General features: G+C 33.6%; 1 protein-coding gene across 3 annotated transcripts in view; it reads left to right on the top strand.

Moving 5' to 3' along the window:
* The window catches only part of LOC145259217 (uncharacterized), a 304,488-nt gene that overhangs the window by 275,612 nt on the left and 6,429 nt on the right, over nucleotides 1-22,447 (top strand). For all 3 annotated transcript variants that reach the window (XM_080117055.1, XM_080117054.1, XM_080117053.1), the window contains exons 4-7: nucleotides 2,072-2,188; nucleotides 5,669-6,016; nucleotides 20,207-20,495; nucleotides 21,718-21,883. In XM_080117055.1, coding sequence (XP_079973181.1) covers nucleotides 2,072-2,188; nucleotides 5,669-6,016; nucleotides 20,207-20,495; nucleotides 21,718-21,883 — 920 coding nt within the window. The remainder of the gene's footprint in view (nucleotides 1-2,071; nucleotides 2,189-5,668; nucleotides 6,017-20,206; nucleotides 20,496-21,717; nucleotides 21,884-22,447) is intronic.

A 22,447-nucleotide genomic window follows, 5' to 3' on the forward strand; every position in this document is an offset into this window, starting at 1 on the left:
GATTCGAAAAAGTTGTCAAAAAACAAATGTATAACAAATATTATCAAAGGAAAGATAAGCTACTTTTCTACCAAACTGGATAATTTTTAGTGTTTTTATTTGATGTAAAATGTTTAATTGGCTCGAAACACACAGCGTTGACTGCTATATTTGAAAATTACAAATGGTAGCAGACTTTGTGTTAAACACGTTAAGTTTGGGAAAATTAGTTAAAACTAAAAAACTATACAAATTACTGTTAAATAACCACCGGATATATGTCAGCCTATGTCACGGTAACATATATTGAGTGAATTCCTAACAGCATTTTGTATAGTTTTTTTAGTTTTAACTCATTTTCCCAACATTAACACGTTTAACAGAGTCTGTCGCCATTAATATTTTTCAAATATACCGATAAACATTGCATGTTTTCGAACCGAGTAAACATTTTACATTAAATAAAAACACTAAAATCTTATCCAGTTAGATAGAAAGGTAACTTATCTTGCCTTTGATAACATTTATTTGTTATATATTTATTTTTCGACAACTTTTTCGTATCTGTGTTTAGTAATACAAACCCTTTTTATTTAATGTCACATTTAGTTGGCTCGAAAAACAGTGTTTATCGGTATGTTTGAAAAATACAAATGGTGGCAGACACTGTTGATTGCGTTAAGTTTGGGGAAAATGGGTTAAAACTAAAAGACTATACAAAATACTGTCAAAAACTAACCGAATATTTCAGCCTATGTCACGGTAACATATATTCGGTGGGTTTCTGACACTGTTTTGTATAGTTTTTAACTTATTTTCCCAAACTTAACATATTCAACAGACTCCGCGACCATTTGTCTTTTTCAAATACATCGATAAAAACTGCTTGTTTTCCGAGCTGATGAAACATTTTACATCAAATAAAAACACTAAAAAATCATCCAATTAGGTAGAAACGTAACTTACCTTACTTTTGCTTTTTATTTATTTGTTTTGGACAACTTTTTCGAATCTGTGTATAGTAACGCTCCCTCTCACCCAAATACTAATTAAAAACTCGGTTTAGCAACGTTCGGCTTAATCCACTGATTGTTAGTCGAGTCCAAGCCATGATTGACGAAAACTCCCGAGGATCCGGATCCAATTCTGCAAGTACCATTTTTTTTTTTTTTTTTTTTTTACATTTTTCGGCTTTTCTTTTTTTTTTTTTTTTTCTTTTTTTTTTCACTTTTTGGAGTGAATTGCTGTACTAGGAATATAAGAAAAATGAATCTTCTCTTTTTAGTAGATTTTTCTATTACACCAAATTGAACCACTGAAACGCGTGGCAGGGTACAGCTTATATATATATATATATATATATATATATATATATATATATATATATATATATATGAAACTTGTTTCTTATCGTTGAGCACTTTCAGTCGAATTAAGTCGTTCAGTTTAGCTCTTATACAAAGATCATCATATAATGATTAGATCACTCTGACTGGCGTAAAAAAAAACATTTAAAAATAAAAAATGTTTCAATTTCAACGATATTTCTCGCGATTAACGGTAGCCGAATGGATTAGGTCCTTGCTACTGAAGCTAGAGATGGCTTCTGTTGCCGGGTTCGAATCTATCGACTGGTGTTAACCGTGACACCCTACACTGATGATTCCCGAAAGGATGTAAAAGGATTTAACACTAGTAGGTATTCAATAATTATTACAGTATGTATATATATATATATATATATATATATATATATATATATATATATATATATATATATATATATATATATATATATATATTAACTAAGTTCAAAAACAAAACTAACGTCATCATCTCTTCTAATCGGGGTATGTATAAGATTGTGAATTAAATATTCCCTAGAAATTCCCCCCTGCGAAGGAAGTCGGTTCATCCTGCTTGTGTTGAATACCATGCCACGTATCCCTTTCCTCAATTCTTTTTTAATCTTCTTTTCGCTGCTTCTCTCTTGCATTTTCCTATTTTTTCTCCGTCCTACCTTTATCATTTTAAGCTGATGCCTATAAGCTACCTAACCAATCAGTTTTTCTTCTCTCATTTTTTTTTTCAGAATGGTGTGGCAGGTCCGTTTTGGTATGCTGTCGGGATCATGTTCAATATTTTCATCTTCCCCATGCTTTCTGTTCATTTTAAAACCCGAGCCCCGGGGGCAAAGACATATCTTCAGGTAAGTAAACGTTTGGAAGCAGCCAACGTTGAATAACAATACAGATACAAAAATAATTTGCCGCCTCAATGATATGAAATAAAAACATAACATGAATAATAGTTCGTTAATGCAATATAACATTAAACTACGCCATAACTTTTGGCACTTGTGCACAAAGTGTATCAGAATTTTTGTAGGAATTTTTGACACTCCTAACACGAAACTGCGAATAAAATATTTAAAAAAAACTCGTAATTCCTCTTTTAAAAGTGGAGTGTTTATTTTCTTTATGGATTATACTTCCAAAATAAACTATTAAAGTTGTTTTAAAAGTAATAGAAATATTCTTTTATTTAAAAAAAAAAACAGTAATGAAATTAATTGAATTTTACGAGCTCAGTATTTTTCAATTTTTAAACTTTAAAAATCTATCAAAATTTTTCAATTGATTCAATTTTTACGATATTTTCAGGGTCAATGTGAAATTTTATGCTCTTTCCAATAAACTGAATATTATATTTTAGACAAACGTTTTTTTTAATTAACCCCCCCCCCCATTTTCAAATGTCTATTAAAAAGTAAATAATTAATTTACTCACCAAAGTTTTATATATCACAAATTGAAGATAAAAGATCAATAAATAATATATTCAAATTTAAAACAAAAAAAGTAGTGTTTTTTTAGAAATTTACCTGTAAACTCCGAAGTTTAAAACCTTTTTTTTTAAAGCACGTTGTTTGTTTGTTTTTTTTTTGTTTTGTTTTTTAATGAAACCTTGGTCCTTGCTCCTTTAATTGAAAAAAATTAGGGCTTGAATTACATTAATTGAAAAAAATTAGGGCTTGAATTACATTTTTCGAGGAGTTATAAAGCTTGGGGTGGAATTATTAAATATTTATCACGAAATTTTTTTTTAATTTTTTATATGTTATATTTTTTTTATTATATTTTTATATATAATATATTTTTTATTATATTTTGTATATATTATATTTTTTTATTATATTTTTTATATATTATATATTTTTATTATATATTATATTATATATTATATATTTTTTATATATTATATTTTTTTTATTTTTATATATTATATTTTTTTATTTTATTTATTTGTTTTTAATCCTTTGATTCATTTTAAAATGACCATGTTATAATAAGCTGGGAAGCAGTCCCACTGTTCGTTTAGTTTTGAGCACGGATAGAGAGTGGGGGAAATTGCTGCAAGTTGTTGTATCTAGACAAGTATTTATTGAGATCGTTTCACAAGGGAAGTCATAAATTGGAAATCAGTCGAATGTAACAAAGCCGCTGACGTGTATGTAACAGCAGCAGTAGCTCACGTATGCAAATGACCAAGCCGTGGCGCGAGTTGACGTCACAGCGAAGGAAAAGAAGGGACAAAAAACAGCTTTGAAGCAGGTTTGAATGCGAAAGGAACTTTTAAAACAAGATGCAATTCCAGCTTTGAACAAAAAATGGTCGCACAACAGTATACCCTGGAGTGAATTACATACATAGCAGCGGGAAAAAGTGGAGATTATAAAAAAATAAACTTGAGCAGACATGTCGACGTTGGAGGAGAAAAGGAATGTGGTCGACGCGGCAGAGTTTTGTTAACTACATAGCGAATGGAAAGACTTGTAAAACTAAGATGCAAGTGGAGTTTGGAAAGTACCATAAATAAATGACTTTTATTTCAACTAATAGAAAGCGCAGTCGAATTTCTTTTCTTTTGTTTCTTTGTGAAACATTCGTACACATTGTCGAGTCCGTGTTAAAATATAACTACAACATTACACGGACACTTCATAACGTTTTCCTTGTTTTGTTTTTTTACTATAGACATAACATTAAATAACAAACATAACACTAATATAGGTTTCTTAATATGATTATAACTTCAACAAAGTCATGAAACTAACATTTTGTTACTATAATAATAATAACAATGATAATAATAATAATAAGAAGAAGAAGAAGAAGAATAACAACAACAACAACAACAACAACAATAATAATAATAATAATAATAATAATAATAATAATAATAATAATAATGATAATAATAACAATAATAATATGTTTTTTAATCCCTTGAGATGAGGCTTCATATTTTGTGTATTCATTTTTATTTTGCGGACTGTTATCCTTATCTTCATAGTTGCTGTTTCACAACGTTTCGGCCAACTTATCCTCTGGCCTTCTTCATTTGCCTGATCCCTCACCAGCGATAACCCACAGGTACACAAGTATTGTGTAGCGGCGTATATATAATAAGCTTAATATACATATATATTTACGTGTGTCAATATCTAACGTTCATGTGTTTAAAATATTCCTCTAGTTGTATGTGCGTGTTGGGGAGAGAAGCGTCTATCTTGTGCAATATGTGTGTGAGTGTTTTACATAAAAAGCAAAACAGTTCATTCACACCAGTCACAAAGAACACCTCTACTTCTTCGTTATGTCGTCGTTTCTTCTCATTAGTCAAGTTCGTCTCCCTCCGAAAGGAAACGAAACAACAATAGATTATATGTTTAATGTAACTTTATTCCTGACTTTCCATCGGGGCTGCAAGACGTTGTAATTTTTTACATTATGCTTAAGTTGCGTTTCTTCCAGCTTCCAAACGCAGAGACGATATCTTTCGTGTTCTTGTTTAACTCTCCTCTCTTGATTCTCAACTCAAAACTAAACTGTACATGTCTCTTCTAAACTGCCTCATTACGTCATTAGTGCACGTTGCATTAAGCTCACCTGATACAATCACTAAACCAACTCCATTATTTATGTTCTAACATTACACGCTAGCATTCCCGATGCATTTCTACCATAAATATTTTTATCTGTAAAAATACCCTTTTCGTCTTGTAGCATTCTATTTTCCAAACATCAAAAGCAATCAGAATGATAATTGTTCAGGTTACTTGGCATCTTTCAGCAATGCTCTATATAACACAAGCATGCATGTATGTGAAAAGTCTATGTGCTCTCCATGTTCTTCATCATTAGATGATTTTTGTTTATGAAGATGTTACAAATTTGGATGAAAGGGGTGTTATCACTAGGGCCGTGACAATAGAATATTCTTTTCATTCTTTTTTACTCTCGGGTTATTTGCCACTGGTATGCAACAATGTTGACTCTGGAGAGGCGTGGTTGAAGACTGCGCAACTCTTGCCACACATATTTCACGCGCAGGAACCCTTACAGTGGGTATCCATAGTCTATCAAGACTGAAAGAAGCCACCACCACTCTCGAATATATATCCGACACAGTTAGACACACTTAATCAACCAAGAACCACATTCGTCTATATAAAAACATATAAGATATTAACGGATATATACTCGAGGGTCAAAACAATGAAAAGAATATGCTGTTGTCACAGCCCTAGTTATCACCCCGTAAAAAAAACTGGCTTTATTCTACTTCTAATGCATTATTTTTCAATTTGCTTCGGTTTTAAACAAAAAATACTTTTACTTTACAGGTGATGCACGCCCGTTACGGTCGTGCGACCCATGCAGTCTTCTGTTGTTTTGCACTTCTCACAAACTTGGTCATTACAATCGGTGTCATCATGGCCGGACAGGCCACCATCAAATCACTGACGAAGGATGCATCGGATGAATTTACTGTCATCATCATGGCCACACTCTTTGGTTCCTACTCTCTGATTGGCGGGCTCGGCACGACCTTCTACGTGTCATACTTCAACGCTTGTCTCGTATTTGTTCTACTTATTGTCTTCGTCGCGAAAATCTTTCACATGGGCGACGAGAGGTATTCAACAATCGGTAACATGGACACGATGTATAACGCCATTATGTGTGTTAAGGTAGGTTCTTATCTACCTTATTCTGTTTCTTTACTAGGTATTGTACTATTTGTGTACGACAAATTGAGGCACGACTAATGTACGTGTCGTGTAATTAGGATAAAATAAAAAAACATATAAGAAATACATTGCCAGCATGTGCACGACTTTAATATGTCTCACATCTTCTCGTCTCCTTCGTGCTAACTATATTTTGTTTCTTTCGTGCTAATAACGTCTCGTCTCTTTCGTGCTACAACTATCACTAATAACTGTCGCTTTGACGATAGTTGCTTTCTTCGCATTGCATGATGGATTGATGCAAGACATAAGCTGGAGAGAATCAAGCAGAGCACTCCTAAGGAAAGGGGAGCTCTGACCTCTTAAAAATAGTCTGATATTCCCTGGACGTGGAGTACGCCTAAGATAAGTAGCAATAAATTAGCTTTACCCCAGATGAAACAAGGCCTGGGAGTTTATCTTTAAAAATTCATGTGGTATGGATTTTTCTTTAGATTTTTAATGGATCAATAAATATTGTAATTTATTTAAGTTTTATTTTAATCATCAAATGTTCGATTTTTAATTACTCTAACATATTGAGCTATTATCTGAATAGGCTCTAATATAAAGATGATATTTATCTTGTACTTTTTAATTATATTTCAATTATATATATATATATATATATATATATACATATATATAACAAACTAAATTGTATGTAACTTCAAACAACCTATACCCCATTTTATTCGCCTTTTAGTGCTCTATAACTTTACCTGTTCACATTTAAATTTTAATTCAAGTATCCTAGCGTTCACATTAATTTAAAAAATTAACTTCAAATCGAGAAGGCAAAAAGAAACTCCGCACAATGGAAAATTGTTATTTAAATGTAGCTTTATGACCTTAATGCAACACAAATACAACAAGAACGAACTTACCTAGTTAATATTTAGTAGCAAAGCCCTTCTGCAAAGTGACAGCCTGCAATCTTTTAGGCATTCTTTGAAGCAATCTGCGGCAATATTCCTGTGAAAAGGCATCTCACTTCTCTTTAATTTTTGTCCAAAATTCTTCCAGACTTCCAACTTTATCATTGCGTAGCTGTTGCTTGATGTAAGACCATACGTTTTCGATAGGATTGAGCTCTGGAGATTGGAAGCCAATCCAAACACAGAATATCAAGGAACATCTTGACATTGCGAGCTGTGTGAATGGAAGTATTATCCACCATTAAGATGGGATTATCATCCAAATTCCGGCCAATTTAGAGTAGAAAATGCTTAGTCAACATATTAATGAACTTGTGGAATTGATTCGACCTTGCAAGCGAACTATAGGTTTTGGGCCATTGGCACGAATAACGTCCCACACTAAAACTGAACCTCCACCACCTTGTAGCCTTGAAACTGTGTACCTAGGTTTAAATTCTTCCTTCGACGGACGTACTGCCTACCATCATTGCTAGCCTACTGAACTTGTCATGACCTTCATTACATCTAACGAAGTCTAGACGTCGCTTTCTGTTATTTACAGAAATCATTGGCTCGCGTCTTGCAACCTAGCCCCGCAAAGTAAATTCCTTCAATCTGTTCTTAACTATAGAAAGAGATGATTTTTTAACAAGATTACATTGTTATTGGATTTAGGGAGCTGTTTCAAATCTGTTTCTGAGGTTATGGATCTTGATAGCGTTGTCTTCCCTGTAAGAAGTAACTCTAGGATGACCAGATTTAAGGGCATCACGAACACTGCCGGTGTTTTGGTGCTTTTGCACAGTCATTCGTGCCGTTTTCGTATCACATTTCAATCTGCAGTCGATTTCTCGACTGGATAAGCCAGAAAGGTGGAGATTAATGAGCTCCTGACGATCACAAAGAGAAAGTCGAGGCATATGAAGTAAATGTTGCGTTGTGTAACCTGGAACAACAACAATTAAGATTAGAGATGCTTTGTTGCTTAAAATGTGGATATTTTAAGCTGATATTAAGCTCATTTATGCTGCGGAGTTTCTTTTTTCCTTCTGGATTTGAAGTTATTTATTTAAAAAGTGACGTGAACCCTTGGATACTTCAATTAAAAGTGAAATATGAACAAGTAAAATTATAGAGAAATAAAAGGCGAATCAAATGAGGTATAGGTTGTTTAAACAGTTACATTCAATTTAGCTTAAATTTACCGTTTTCTTAAATAATGACGCGCGGATCTTCTTTTTGCCATAACTGTATATATATATTAAGTTATGAATATTTATAATTAAATTATAAATATTAGGTCATAGATATATAAATATATATATATATATCTGTATATATATATATATATATATATATATATATATATATATATAAGTTAATTTAGTATACAAACAAATTAAAAAACAAATTAACCACGAAAATCGCCATTTTTATACATTTAAAAATAATTTCTGACGAGGACGCATCACAGACCGTCTGAAACGCGCGTAAACGATTTCAATGACTTAAAAACATTATTACAATGATCCAAACATAATTCTCAATGAAAAACCAAGACACGGAATAATAAAATAATGTTAAAAAATACACATTGTTGGTGACTACTCCCTTATTTAAATATACATCTTTCTTTCGTTGGAATTTATTAACCCATTTTATATATATATATATATATATATATATATATATATATATATATATATATATATATATATATATATATATATATATAAGTAAGCAAGAAACGGAAAAAAAAAGGGAGAAAAAAGGTATGATAAAAGTTCAATGGGCAAGATGGTAAAATCCAGAACAGGAAAAATCCGATCTGGGTCTGTGAAATATATATATATATATATATATATATATATATATATATATATATATATATATATATATATATATATATATATATATATATATATATATATATATATATTTGGATTGTAAAGTTCAATTTACAGTTTTAATTTCTTTTTTTCTCTTATAATAAGATCTACTCCCTATTGCGTATTAAGCGTTTATATTCGGTTCGGATTAAATTATCTATATATAAATACTGTTATTCATATTAGATTGAAGTTTACCTTTACGTATATCAGATTACCTTTACGTATATGAGACTTTTGATTTCATTACTTATATATATATATATATATATATATATATATATATATATATATATATATATATATATATATATATATATATATATATATTTCACAGACCCATATCGGGTTTTTCCTGTTCTGGATTTTACCATCTTGCCCATTGAACTTTTATCATACCTTTTTTCTCCCTTTTTTTTCCGTTTCTTGCTTACTTAATTCCCTTTAATCCCTTCACACTGTCGACAACTTTTGAATGAATTTTTATGCAAATATGATTAACTTCATATTATTTGTTTCCTGTGATGCATTAACCTGAAAAATTTATTGTATATTTTGTACACCTCTTCCCTCTGATGAGAAGTATTGCCTTCTTCGAAACTCCATGGAATAAGGGTTTTCTTGTTTTATTTGTATTCTTTGTCGAATAATTAAAATTTTGTATACCTTCTTTATAGGTTCATAAGGTGTTTTGAAAATCTGAGTCAGTTTTCAATATAAAGATATATATATATATATATATATGTGTGTGTGTGTGTGTGTGTGTGTGTGTGTGTGTATATAATATATATATATATGTGTGTGTATATATATATATATATATATATATATATATATATATATATATATATATATATATGTATATTTAAACATGCAACTGGTGATAGAAAGATTTGTACAACTACTGTTAAAACATCATAGGGAGCAATTCATGAAAATGTAATGACACGGTGTCAGTTCGCGTCATAATGCGCTTATCCGTCACTAGCGTTTGTTTACGTTTCGAAAATACCCAGTTACCAAAGGAAGGTAATTCTGAAACTACTACTTGATGAGAAACCTATACAAAATGGCGGTGCCCATTTGTTAGCTATAATATGAATTGACGTTTTAGTGATGTCCGCATAATCTACTTCGAGATATTCGTTCAGCAAGGTTGGCGAGGAGGGAGATGATGCGTGGAGGAGAGTGAGGAAGAGTAATTTCTTTCTTTTTTTTTTTAATTTTATTGAATTTTCTGATTTTAATATCCTTTTAGCTTTAGAATAATTTCAGATAAACGTTTTCAGAAATGTCTGAATTGTTAAAGTTGTTTTAACGTATTACTCAGAGGCTTTTCAAACATGTCGAAATCAGTTTCGAAACTAATCCGATTAATTTTAAACAGTTTACGTTTCTTAATGTTTGAGATGATGTTCATATTATTTAGAATATTCGGAGTATTGTTGTCATCTTGAATGTTATTTGCACAATCTTTCTGTCGAACTCGTGAATTTTTTAGTCGCCCGCTCTGAGAGTTGAAATTTCAGCCTTCAAGATTGTAAATTTCACAACTGAATTTTACCATTTGAGCAGGTAATAATTTTAATAATTTAATTTAATTTTACAATTTGAGCAGGTAATAAGAGAACCTTGGTTAGCCAATTTATCAAGGCCCCTCTCTCGGCGTTGCAGGCAGACTCCAACGGAAAGGTAAGCCTATACAGTCGGTGCCAGCGCGGTTGCAAGAACTGCCGGAAAGATGTTGCAGCGCTTAACCATCCGCCTATCGAAACTCCAGACCGGATTTTTTGTGGGATTTATTCCCTTAGCCTTCCAAGGCATCCACAAGGCAATGGGGCTATTTGTCCATAACTGGAGGATTCTTCATGGTACACAATAAATAACGAAAATAAATAAAGGATTCAGTTATAAATTCTGTGCAGATTCCGGAGTTCGACGGAAAGATTTTCGAATTCAACAGAAAGATTTCCGTGTTTGACAAGATACACTTGTAAAGTTACATAGGCCGAAAGGTTGTGAAAATAGCACTCAAGATAAGAACAGTTGTCCGAAGAATCCAAAGTATACGAATAAGACGTTTATACATACGTCCAATCGTTCGCTATCCGCCGGTCGGTCAGTTTGTCCGTGGGTCTATCACATGATGTTAAAAAAAAAAAACATTTTCACCGCCCAACGTAAAGAGTGCGTTCTAAAGTTCGTAATGACCAGCTAAATATATTAGGAGGGAATTCTGTCCATACAAATATATAAACATATACAAATACCCAACACACACACACACACGAAACGTTGATGAAAACAACTCGGTTTATTCCTTTATATATATATATATATATATATATATATATATATATATATATATATATATATATATATATATATATATATAAGAAATAAAATTGCAATAAGTTTACCAAGGTAATCAAAATGGTAAACTTAAATTATATTATAAATATTAAAGAGTTAATATTTACAAGTAAAGTAATCTCAACCAGGTGTAAAAGCTCAATAAAACCGAAAGGGAAATAGAGCTTATAATATGAACAAATGATTAATAAAAAATGTTAAAAAACATCTTGAAAAAGAGTTAAAAACATATTTAATTTTAAAAAAGGAAGCACAAGATAAGTGGATAGTCCTTAATCCGCGGAGTTTCGAAGAAATACTCTCCTTCTCATCAGAGGGCAGGAATTAGCAAAATGCGGGATCGTATTTTGCATGTAAAAGTATTTAATGAAACCACAAGTAAGTCACAGATCTTACTTGGTTAAAAAAAAGGGTGAGGTAAGGGGAATAGGAGTTAAAAGAAAAAATGATAAAAAGATTTCACATGAATGGATAGTTCGGTGAAAGGTAAAAAATCCAAGAATGGTAAAATCCAAACACGGTCGAATTAAAAACTTCCAATCCAACAGGTAAGTTCCAAAGGAATCGCAAACAACTTACCTGTTGGATTGGAAGTTTTTAATTCGACCGTGTTTGGATTTTACCATTCTTGAAGGAAACATACACACACATTTATATATTGTTTTTTCGTTATGGGTATGGATTCTAACACTGTTTCCTTTTCACTTACGTATGGTCTATGATCGTTTTCTTCTGCATTTTTCCTTTTAATATCCTGAAGATGTCCCCTGCAATAGGGACGAAATGTTGATCACCATTTTATAAATTCATTCGGTTTTTCTTTTTTCAAAACAACATAACGTCAACCATCGCTGGTATTTTTATTTATTCTTATTCATATATATATATATATATATATATATATATATATATATATATATATATATATATATATATATATAAAGCTGTGTATGTGTGTGTGTGTCTAGTCACGAATAGGCTCCTATATGGTTGACTATTTTAAAAAACTGGTTACATATAATGATGGAAGATGTATCGAGATACAGGAATGGGTATGTTTGATCCTGCAGAACGGTGGTTCATTAAAATTGTGGGGTCTGCGTTCGTGCCTGGTCCACAAAGTATGGAAATAAAAAATTAAAAAATTAAAAAAAAACCTTTACAAGTGTTTTTGATATAGATGTACATAAGAACACTTTGATAAGTATGTTTTAACTTAAACAGGGGTGGTATAATAAAATTGTGGGGTCTGCGTTCGCGCCTGGCCTCCATAGAATGGAAATAGGCACAAACTTTAATAAAGACTTTTCATATCTATCTGCGTAAGTATACTTTGATAATTATGTTTCAGTGTGAAGAAATATAGTATAATAAAATTATGGGGTGTTCGTTCGCACCTGACCTCCAGAGAATAGAAATATGTCACAAGGTTTTTTTAATATAGATCCACAGAATATTGTGATAAATGTTTCAGTGTGAACAGGTATGATATAATAAATGATGGGGTTTATCTATTTTATTTTTACTTTCATCATATTTTGCTTTGGTTTTGATACCCCCAAATTCAACCCAAATTTACAACCCTTCCTTTTCATAACCTATCATACTTTCATAAATCAGAGTCCATTTTCTTTAGTTCAGTGATTATATTTAAATTCTGAAAAAAACAACATATAGACATATATATAATATACCAAAGGAATTCTTTAAAATAATTGAACAATCCTTTCAACAACCTCATAGATACAGCACTATATTAAATAACTCAATAAAAATCTCTTACTCTACTATGCCTAACCTAGCACAAACGATAATAGCATCAAACAACTCTAAAATAAGAAAAGCCCAGGCCCCTCTCCCGCAAATTCCACCCACACAAAATTGTAATTGCCGAAACAAACAATTATGCCCCTTAAGAAGCGATTGCATGCACAAGGACGTTATATACTCATGTACAGTCACCGAACTCCCAACCACAACAGTAAATATAACTGATAGAACACCCAATAATCGCACTCAAAATATATTAACTATAGAACCAACAACACTAGAGAACTCCATTGACTCACACTATGCTAACCCCATAAATGAGACACATGGTAACACCCAAGTTACTCAGGAACCCCATCCTGAAAACGACTCGAACCTAATTATCCCTTCCCCCTCTGCAAGTCTATCCCACACCCATAGTAGAAACTCCAACAGCTTAAGAACCATTAATGCAAATGTAAAATCCCACACGTATATCGGCGCAACAGCAAATCTAATTAAACTGAGAATTTCCAACCATGTAAGCTCCTTTAATAATGAAAATCCAAATAGCAATAGAGGCACCTCCCTAACAACTTTGATTAAAGACCTCCAACGTAGGAATATTCCGTACTCGCTAAAATGGGATTTATTGAAACAATCCAATTCACACACCCCTAAACCCAAATTCTGAACCTTTGCACCTCAGAAGAAGTTGCAATAATAACATACCCTAAAGCCACAATAAACACCAAAAATGAGCTTATTTCGTTATGCAAGCACAGGAAAAAATTCAAGTATAGTCAGCTCAAAACCACTTAAGTCACCATACCTGAACTAGTTTTGGCAATTTGTCCCTATATGTATACACATGGATTTACACATGTATGAGTGTATATGTACGCATGCATGAGTGGGTGGATATTCTAGGCTTTGTATCTGTGTTAATATATACGTATGTCTATATGTGTACCTATGCATGTGCGTGTTTGAGTATGTATATGTTTGTACGTGTCTGTGTGTGTATGGCTGTACATATGTATGTGTATGTATATGTATATATGTGTGTGTATATATGCATATATATGTGTGTATGTATATATATATTATATATATATATGTGTGTGAATTTGCTTCCATTAATTTCATTTCCTTATGTATGTGGGTGTATATATATATGTGTGAGCATGTGGGCGTGCGTTTTGTGTTGTGTGTGTATATATATGATTATGTGCTAGAGTGTGTATATAGGTGTATGCACGTGTGTGTGTACATGTATACACGTTTTTATATTTATGTATATATGTGTTTCTATCTATCAATCTATCTATATGTGTGTGTGTGTGTGTGTGTGTGTGTGTGTGTGTGTGTGTGTGTGCTCCCCTTTTTTCTTGTATTTAACTTCAGTAAGTTTTAAGAAATCAAGGGGCCCCTTCCTGAAGCTAACACTTGATTCCGTTATGATTTAAATTTATATCCGAGGGCTCTTTTAAGAATAGATACTGTTCCCTTTATGGCTGCTATCTGCATTTCATTACAGCTTGGTCTTCCAGGGATCGCTACTAAGTATTTATGAAGATTCTTTTTTATTACGCCGTTGCTCCTATCACAACCGGTATAATGTGTATTTTTTTCAGAGACCATGTCGTTTTTAGATCATTTTTTAGGTCCTGATATTTTGTTATCTTTTCCCGTTCAGCTCTGTTAAGGCCGAAATCATTTGGGACTGTGACATCGATAATAAGTGCAGTTCTTTCAGGCTTGTGTGTGTATTTGAACATGGACATTTAACGGAGTTACACATCTTAGCCGTAATTAAGTACGCTCTAGCTGTTTCCATCTCCCCGGACCATTCGTATGCGCAGGCAAGGGGGGATTACTCCCCCTCTCTAAAATAGAATTATTAGACAATCCTGATAATTTGTTGATGTATGTATATGTTTAACTGTGAGGTGCACGCTCGTTGTATTTGTAGGTGTAGATATATCAGAGTGCGCGCCTTTATCTGTATGGACATAACACTTATGTAGATATGTTTATTTGCTGTATGTATATGATGGTATGCATGTGCGGGTGTGACTTGCATGTTTGTACACGAATATTGGGATGTTCGGCCGTGTATATGGACGCAGCTGTACACCCGATACACGCGCATGCACGCGCGCCTGGCTGTATATGTAGTTGTCTGTTTATGCGTTGTTTTATATGTGTGCATGCGTGTATGTTTTATGATGTGTATATATGTAATTGTGTACACATGTGCATGAATATAATGATGCGTGTGCATTTAGGTGTGTATGTGTATCCATAGTATGGATTAGTGCGTGTGCGTATGTGTATGCTATACATGTATGCATATATATATGCACATGTATGTGTGTATGTGTATATATGCGTATGTATGTGTGTCTGTGGGTGTATATGTTCTTATATCTGCGCTTATGTTTAGGCTTGACAGATGGATATACAGTTTATTGTTATATAAATAGTTAAATTCAACCACGTTTGGACAACCTAACGCCCAGCCCCGAAGTTGCATCAAGTCCCCCCATGATAAAAATAGCTAATTAACCACCGTATATAAAGCATTCACTCAAACATCGATTCCAACCCAACGAACAGCAAAGCCAACTCATCCATAGATCGCCTCCAAACAGAAATATATAAATTTTAAATAAATTTAATTAAACCAGATCACACTACGACGACAAGCGTAATGAATAAACGGCATCTCAGTTAATCAAGTTACTTTTAAATATACCTTCAAAATTAAAAGCACCCAACCTTAATCTCACTTAAATAATTAATCCTCCAAGCATTCCAAAACTTCAGACCTTTACTCGTCCCCTTCTGCACCTCACCCACTCACCCATCCGCTCAGCAAAAACAGCACGCCCATCCATCTTATACACAATCCCATTTAAAATCACAAGAATATCCATTTCCCATTTGAACTCCAAATTAAGAGGTCAGCACTGAGCACTAAAATACAACTCCCCCCCCGAAGAAATTCCATTAAGCACCTCCCTGCTCGACCAATCTTAACCCCCGCCCCTTCTCTCTTTACCCTCTCTACTTCACCCCACCCCCTCTTTCCCTCATCTAAAAGGCTTCCCTCACCCATTATCAACAAGAAAGCTGACCAACACTTTACCGGGATTCTCACCAGAAGCTAGTCGTCCAACGCATCGTTCTGAATATCATCTCCCGGATTATTCTGCTACCCATACCATTGATTTCAAGGTCCATTGCATACATAATTCAATGCTCAAATTCTATTGCCCATGGGGATATATACAATGGAATGGTATATCCATTCAACATCTGATACACTGTGCCAACACCTAAAAAGATTTTGGATTACATCTACCAAAACACACGCAACGCACCAACGAATATGGCTACCCCGTATACCTTTCGGAAAATCCATAAGGAGCAACCACGCTTTTTTGTTATATGGGACTACTGCCTTCTCCCCTGGACCAATATTCTGCCTACCTGGATTTATAACCCTGGAGGACATTGTGCTCCTTCCGATAATGGACTACCCAGGTTGTATCAAATTCCCTTTTCCTATAATTATTTCCATATAATTATCATTCACCACTTGAAAAACTATTTTCAATATTTGTGCTGAAAAGCAAAATAAGTGCCTATTCACAGCTGAAAATTTTGCTGACCGCATTTCATTTCCTCTGATGATTTGAGCCTTTATTGAAAATCCATGGATATATATATATATATATATATATATATATATATATATAAAATAAATAAATATATATATATATATATATATATATATATATATATATATATACGTTTTATTTTTTCTTGCCGTATTTTTCTGTTAAGTTACATTATTGTTTCAGCTACCTGGCCGGTTTTTTTTTTGGCTGTCCGTAGCTTCCTCAGACTTTTATTGAAAAGGGCAAAAAACCTTTGGTTCATTGAAGATGTCAAACTTTCGATTTCATTTGATGAAATATCTTTGGCAGCAGTAAGAATAGCATTGCAGAGGTCATCCTTGGAGTTGTACTGCCTTATTCCGGAGTAAATATTTTGTTTCAAGATACTCCACAGATTTTCGATGGGATTTAAATCTGGAGAACAGGCTGTAAAAGTCTGAGGAAGCTACGGACAGCCAAAAAAACGGCCGAGTAGCTGAAACAATAATGTAACTTAACAGAAAAATACGGTAATAAAAACTAAAACGCATATTTGCTCTACAACAGTATTGAGCACTTTCTTCAGTTTTTATTAATTACTATTTCTACTACATATATATATATATATATATATATATATATAATTACTATTTCTACTATATATATATATATATATATATATATATATATATATATATATATATATATATATATATATATATATGACTGTTTACTATGCATTCTACCAGCATGGCATTTACAGGTACTTAATTTCCATCCATGTATATGTTAATTGCCGGTGACCTGGAGGAAAGATGCTAGCCTACAAAGTCAGGGATGGCTTTCTGACTGGGTTCGAAGCTTCCGATTGGCAGTAATCGTGGCTTCCTACACTGATAGTTGCATAAGCATAAAACACTACAGTTTTTGTAGGTTTAAAAATTATTGTTAATATTTATGTTTTTAAATATTATACACCCTGTGCCAGAATTATATGCAAAACGATTTTTTTTCTAACTCCAATAGTTTTCAATGAAAATTTGTGAAATTTAGCACGTTATATGGCAACATTAATACAAGCGCAGATCTAAAATTTTAAGCTAATCTGCACAGTAATAAACAATTGGCAGCCATTTTGATGATTTGCATTTTTTTTTTCAGCGTGCCAACTTTATATGCAAATCAATGCTAAAATAGGATAAAGTGCTAAAAGATCATCAAAATATTGATTATTCTAGGAATTTGTAAATTGAGAACAACAATAATAAAGAACAAACAACTTCAATATGGTTTCATAGTTCAATCAATATCTTATATAATTGCCATTTTTATTGACAAGAGCAAAAAGACTTTGGTCCATTGAAGATGTCAAACTTTCGATTTCATCTGATGAAATGTCTTTGGCAGCAGTCAGAATAGCATTCCAGGGGTCATCCTTGGAGTTGTACTGCTTTTTCCGGAGTAAATATTTTGTTTCAAGATGCTCCACAGATTTTCGATGAGATTTAAATCTGTAGAACAGGCTTGCCATCGCATTATTTTTCCATGTCTGGCAAAAACTCTCTCCAAATATTCAGTGGCTATCCTTGCAGAATGAGACGGTGCATTATCATGCATGAATACCATCTTTTTCCAGAATGCCAAATTCTTCTTCTTGTGCCAGGGTTCCAAGTATTCCTTAATGAAGTCAATGTAGAGTTTGGCGGTAATTTTCACTCCATCTGCGACTCTGAATAGTCCTACCAGCTCATTGCCAATGATTGCAGCCCAGAACATCACACCACCACCTCCTTGTTGATGCCTGATTCTTTAGGGACGTAGACCCTCATTATGGTACCATCCTCCCCTGTACCCATCGGGTCCATCAAGGGTCGCTCGACACTCATTGGTGAACAAAACAGTTTGAAAATTCGCCTTCATGTGATCTCTTGCCCACTCCATCCTCTTTTTCTTGTGGATATCCTTCAATTGAGGGCGCACCTATGGATTTCCAAATTTTAAAATCGTTCTCAGGATACGGAACGAGTTGATTTGGGCACATCAGGAACGCCAGCTTTTTTCAAATCGTGTTTGCTAGTTTCAAGTGGGTTACGGCGAACTTCTCTCTTGGTCTTGTTCATTGTTCGACGTGACAGATATGATTTCTTATGAATTTTCCATTTGTCCGTTGCAAAGTTGAGGATTAGTACAATATCTTTTGATTGTACGATGATCATGATGTAATTCTTTTGCAATTTCTAAGGTGGAAATCTTATTATGGAGCCTTTGAACAATTTTAAACTTCTCAGCTTAAAGCACCTTTACGTCCCATCTTGCATATAAAGTTGGCACGCTGAAAAACTTCAAGTCACCAAAATGGCTGCCGTTTACTCGCTATTGCGCAGATCAGATTAAAATTTTATATCTGCGCATGCGTTAGTGTTGCCGTATTCCACAAATCTTCATTGAAAACTATTGGAGTTAGAACAAAAATATCGATTTGCATATAATTCTAGCACGGGATGTAGTTACATATATATATATAAAGTAAATACTGAAAATCGATACGTCAAATATCTCTTTATATAACATTTTATGTGTGGATATATAATACATAAATATAAAATAATAACATGGCTGTAAAATAATAAACATTTCATTCACAACTTTGTTGTAGACATAAAGCAAAATGTTTCTCATTCATTTATAAAGATAAATACTACCATTTTGGAAATTTCAATGCAAAGTTATCTATCTTTGAAATGTGCCAGACAAAAAAAAAACGATGAAACCAATTTGCTGATCATCATCATCATCATATCGTATGAATCCGAAGATTCTATTGTTGGCATTGGTTTCCCTGATATTTTTCTCATCGGTTACTTACAAGAGGGACCACGAATGCCAACATTGTATCTGGATGTGCTGAAGAGTGTGGTGATGCCCTGGTGTAATCAGGTGGCAGCAGACCCTGGGTGTGGCAGCAGGACTCAGCTCTGACCCCCAAGTCCAAAGAGACTCAGGCTTGGTTTTAAAAGAAATGCTACAACTTTGTACCCTTCTTTTTCTAGCCTCCTCCTCCTCCTCACCCAACCATAACCTGCTGGACTACTTTATTAGGTCATACGTCTAAAACTTCACCATCATTACCTCCTACAACACCAAAGCCAGCCTGATCGCCGCCATCAGCCAAGTATTCGCCGAGCTCCCGCCGGCGCTTGTGAAAAGGGGCAACTGACAGTTCCGGACCCGTATCGAGGTGATGATAAGGCTGAAGGCAGCTACCTTGAATAAATGTCAGCTCTACTACATAATAAAGTTAGCTGAATTAATTTTTTTCAATAATTTTTTTAAAATAAAGCTGTAGTATTGTTTCCTTTAGGGCGACAAATTTATCGTTCCTCCCTGTACTTATGCGTATTTAATGATCAGGAAACGTCGGCGGCATTCTAGTATATATATATATATATATATATATATATATATATATATATATATATATATATATATATATATATATATATATATATATAAAGTGAAATTCTTTTTATGCATATATTATATATTTGAAAGGGACCTGATGATAACGAACAGAACAGTTTCCTCACTTTTCGCTCGTCGGTGGCCCTCTTATATGGAGTGATCGAGATATTCGTGTCATCAGCTGTGACTTTCTGTGACCAGGCATCTTGGCAGAGCCGTATCGCTGCAAAACCAACACAAGGAGTCTGGGGGTTCATCCTAGCAAGCCTCATGTGGTTCGCAATTCCATCTACGATGGCCACGACCACAGGAATGGCATATTTGGCCCTCAGTTCCCAGAATGGAACACACATGCTAAATACAGGACAAATTGATGAAGGTAAGAAACAAATCTCACTTTTTTTTTATCAAGCTTATTTTTTCTGTGTAATGTTTACAGGGGCAACCTAGAAAGTAAATGGCCGAATAGAGTTTTATGTAAAAATGGCCGGAGAGAGTTTTATTTAAAAATGGAAACTGTTATAGCGATCAATGGGTGAATAACTCGAATAAAGATAGTAAAAGTTATCGCCCTTTATAGATCCTTAGAAAAGACTAGAGAGTTAGAGAGAGGACTAAGGACAAGATGGTGGCTTCGCTTGACTATGAATATCGTTTAGGTAAATAACTTAGGTTTTCTGCCGTGAATAAATTGTTTAAAAATACAATGCGGTGACTTACTTGTTATTTGAATATTCAATGATCCTGACACTCCATTCTCCGAACACAACAGAAACTGAATAAAATTGAGACGATCTCGCTTATTGACCAATTCGTGTAACGTAATTTGGCCGTTACTTTTTATCTGTGTCTTTACAGTTCAAATCTCTCTCGGACCCCTCCCCATGCCGTCTAGTACCGTCGCAAAGGAATAAACAAACAAACAAACAAAAAATCTGACTCAGCATTATTTAAAGTGTAAATGAAATGCATTTATTCGTGGTTCTTCCAAAACAACGCATTTCATTCTTCCAAAGTCTTTTCGTACACACGTGTGCTTCTCTTAAAAGTCTCGGTTCTATAACTATGAACAAACAAAGGGGGAAAAAGCAAGAATCCGATTCGACATTTTGTTTTAAGTGCAAATGAAATGCACTTATTCGTGGTTTTTCGCTGCCACCCCACGCCGGCTTCATAAAGCCAGAGCTGTCTCGCCCTCGACTATCACACGTTCATCTTACGCGACACACACTTTGCTTCTTTTTCCGACCACGTGGAGTATTTTTCTCTCCTTTTCTTGTGACGCGAGCTTGCACACACTTGCTAATTTGCATATGTGGTTTAACGGCTACTTCTGCTGATAGCTTCGAAATCCAGCTAGCCTACAGCTCCTGCTGATATTTTTACACACGCCCACGTGCGCCCGATTACATTCATGATATTAGTGCGTGTTTATTTACTTTTATGATTTTTTTAAAGTTCGGTTTCCTATACTGAAATTATGGTAATCTTCCTAAGATTTCAGTTTCTTTCCATATTGTACTTAAGACCTTGGTATTTTTTTTTTTTTTTAGTTGTAGCTGTTTCACAAAGCTAAGTCGAACTTTATTTCTTTTTTTCAGGTTTGGTAACTCCGCTTATTGCCGAGAAAATTCTTGGTGGAACCGGGGGCATCATGATTCTGACGATGGGGGCCATGGCGTTAATGTCAACTGGTTCCGGAGAGGTGATGGCTGTTTCGTCTATCATCGTTTATGACATCTACCAGTCTTACGTCAAACCTTTCAGGTGAATTGACAACCGCTAAGCGTGCTCATTTTGTCGTGAATACATACACCGTTTCCACTTCATACCAAACATACACACACACACGTATACACACACGTACAAAGACATTTCATTTCGTGTATATATATATATATATATATATATATATATATATATATATATATATATATATATATATATACAGGGTGTCCACAAAGTCTGGCTACTTAATGTAGCCAGACTTTGTGGACACCCTTTAGATTATGTAGCCAGACTTTGTGGACACCCTATATATTATGCAGTCAGACTTTGTGGGCACCATGTAGATTATGTAGCCAAACTTTGTGGACATCCTGTGTGTGTGTGTGTGTGTGTATATATGTATATATATATATATATATATATATATATATATATATATATATATATATATATATATATATATATATAATTCCAGATTAATATTTTCCAGAGGTGAAGCAACTAATGAAGTTTTTAGGAGGTTAATACAAGAGTGTTCAGTGCTGAGTAGGGTAATATATACTTGTTATTTGTTTTACATAAGCATTTATATGTCGTTACACA

This window comes from Euprymna scolopes, chromosome 34 (assembly GCF_053919585.1).
Source record: "Euprymna scolopes isolate OS-2025 chromosome 34, ASM5391958v1, whole genome shotgun sequence".
Classification (NCBI taxonomy): Eukaryota; Metazoa; Mollusca; class Cephalopoda; order Sepiida; family Sepiolidae; genus Euprymna; species Euprymna scolopes.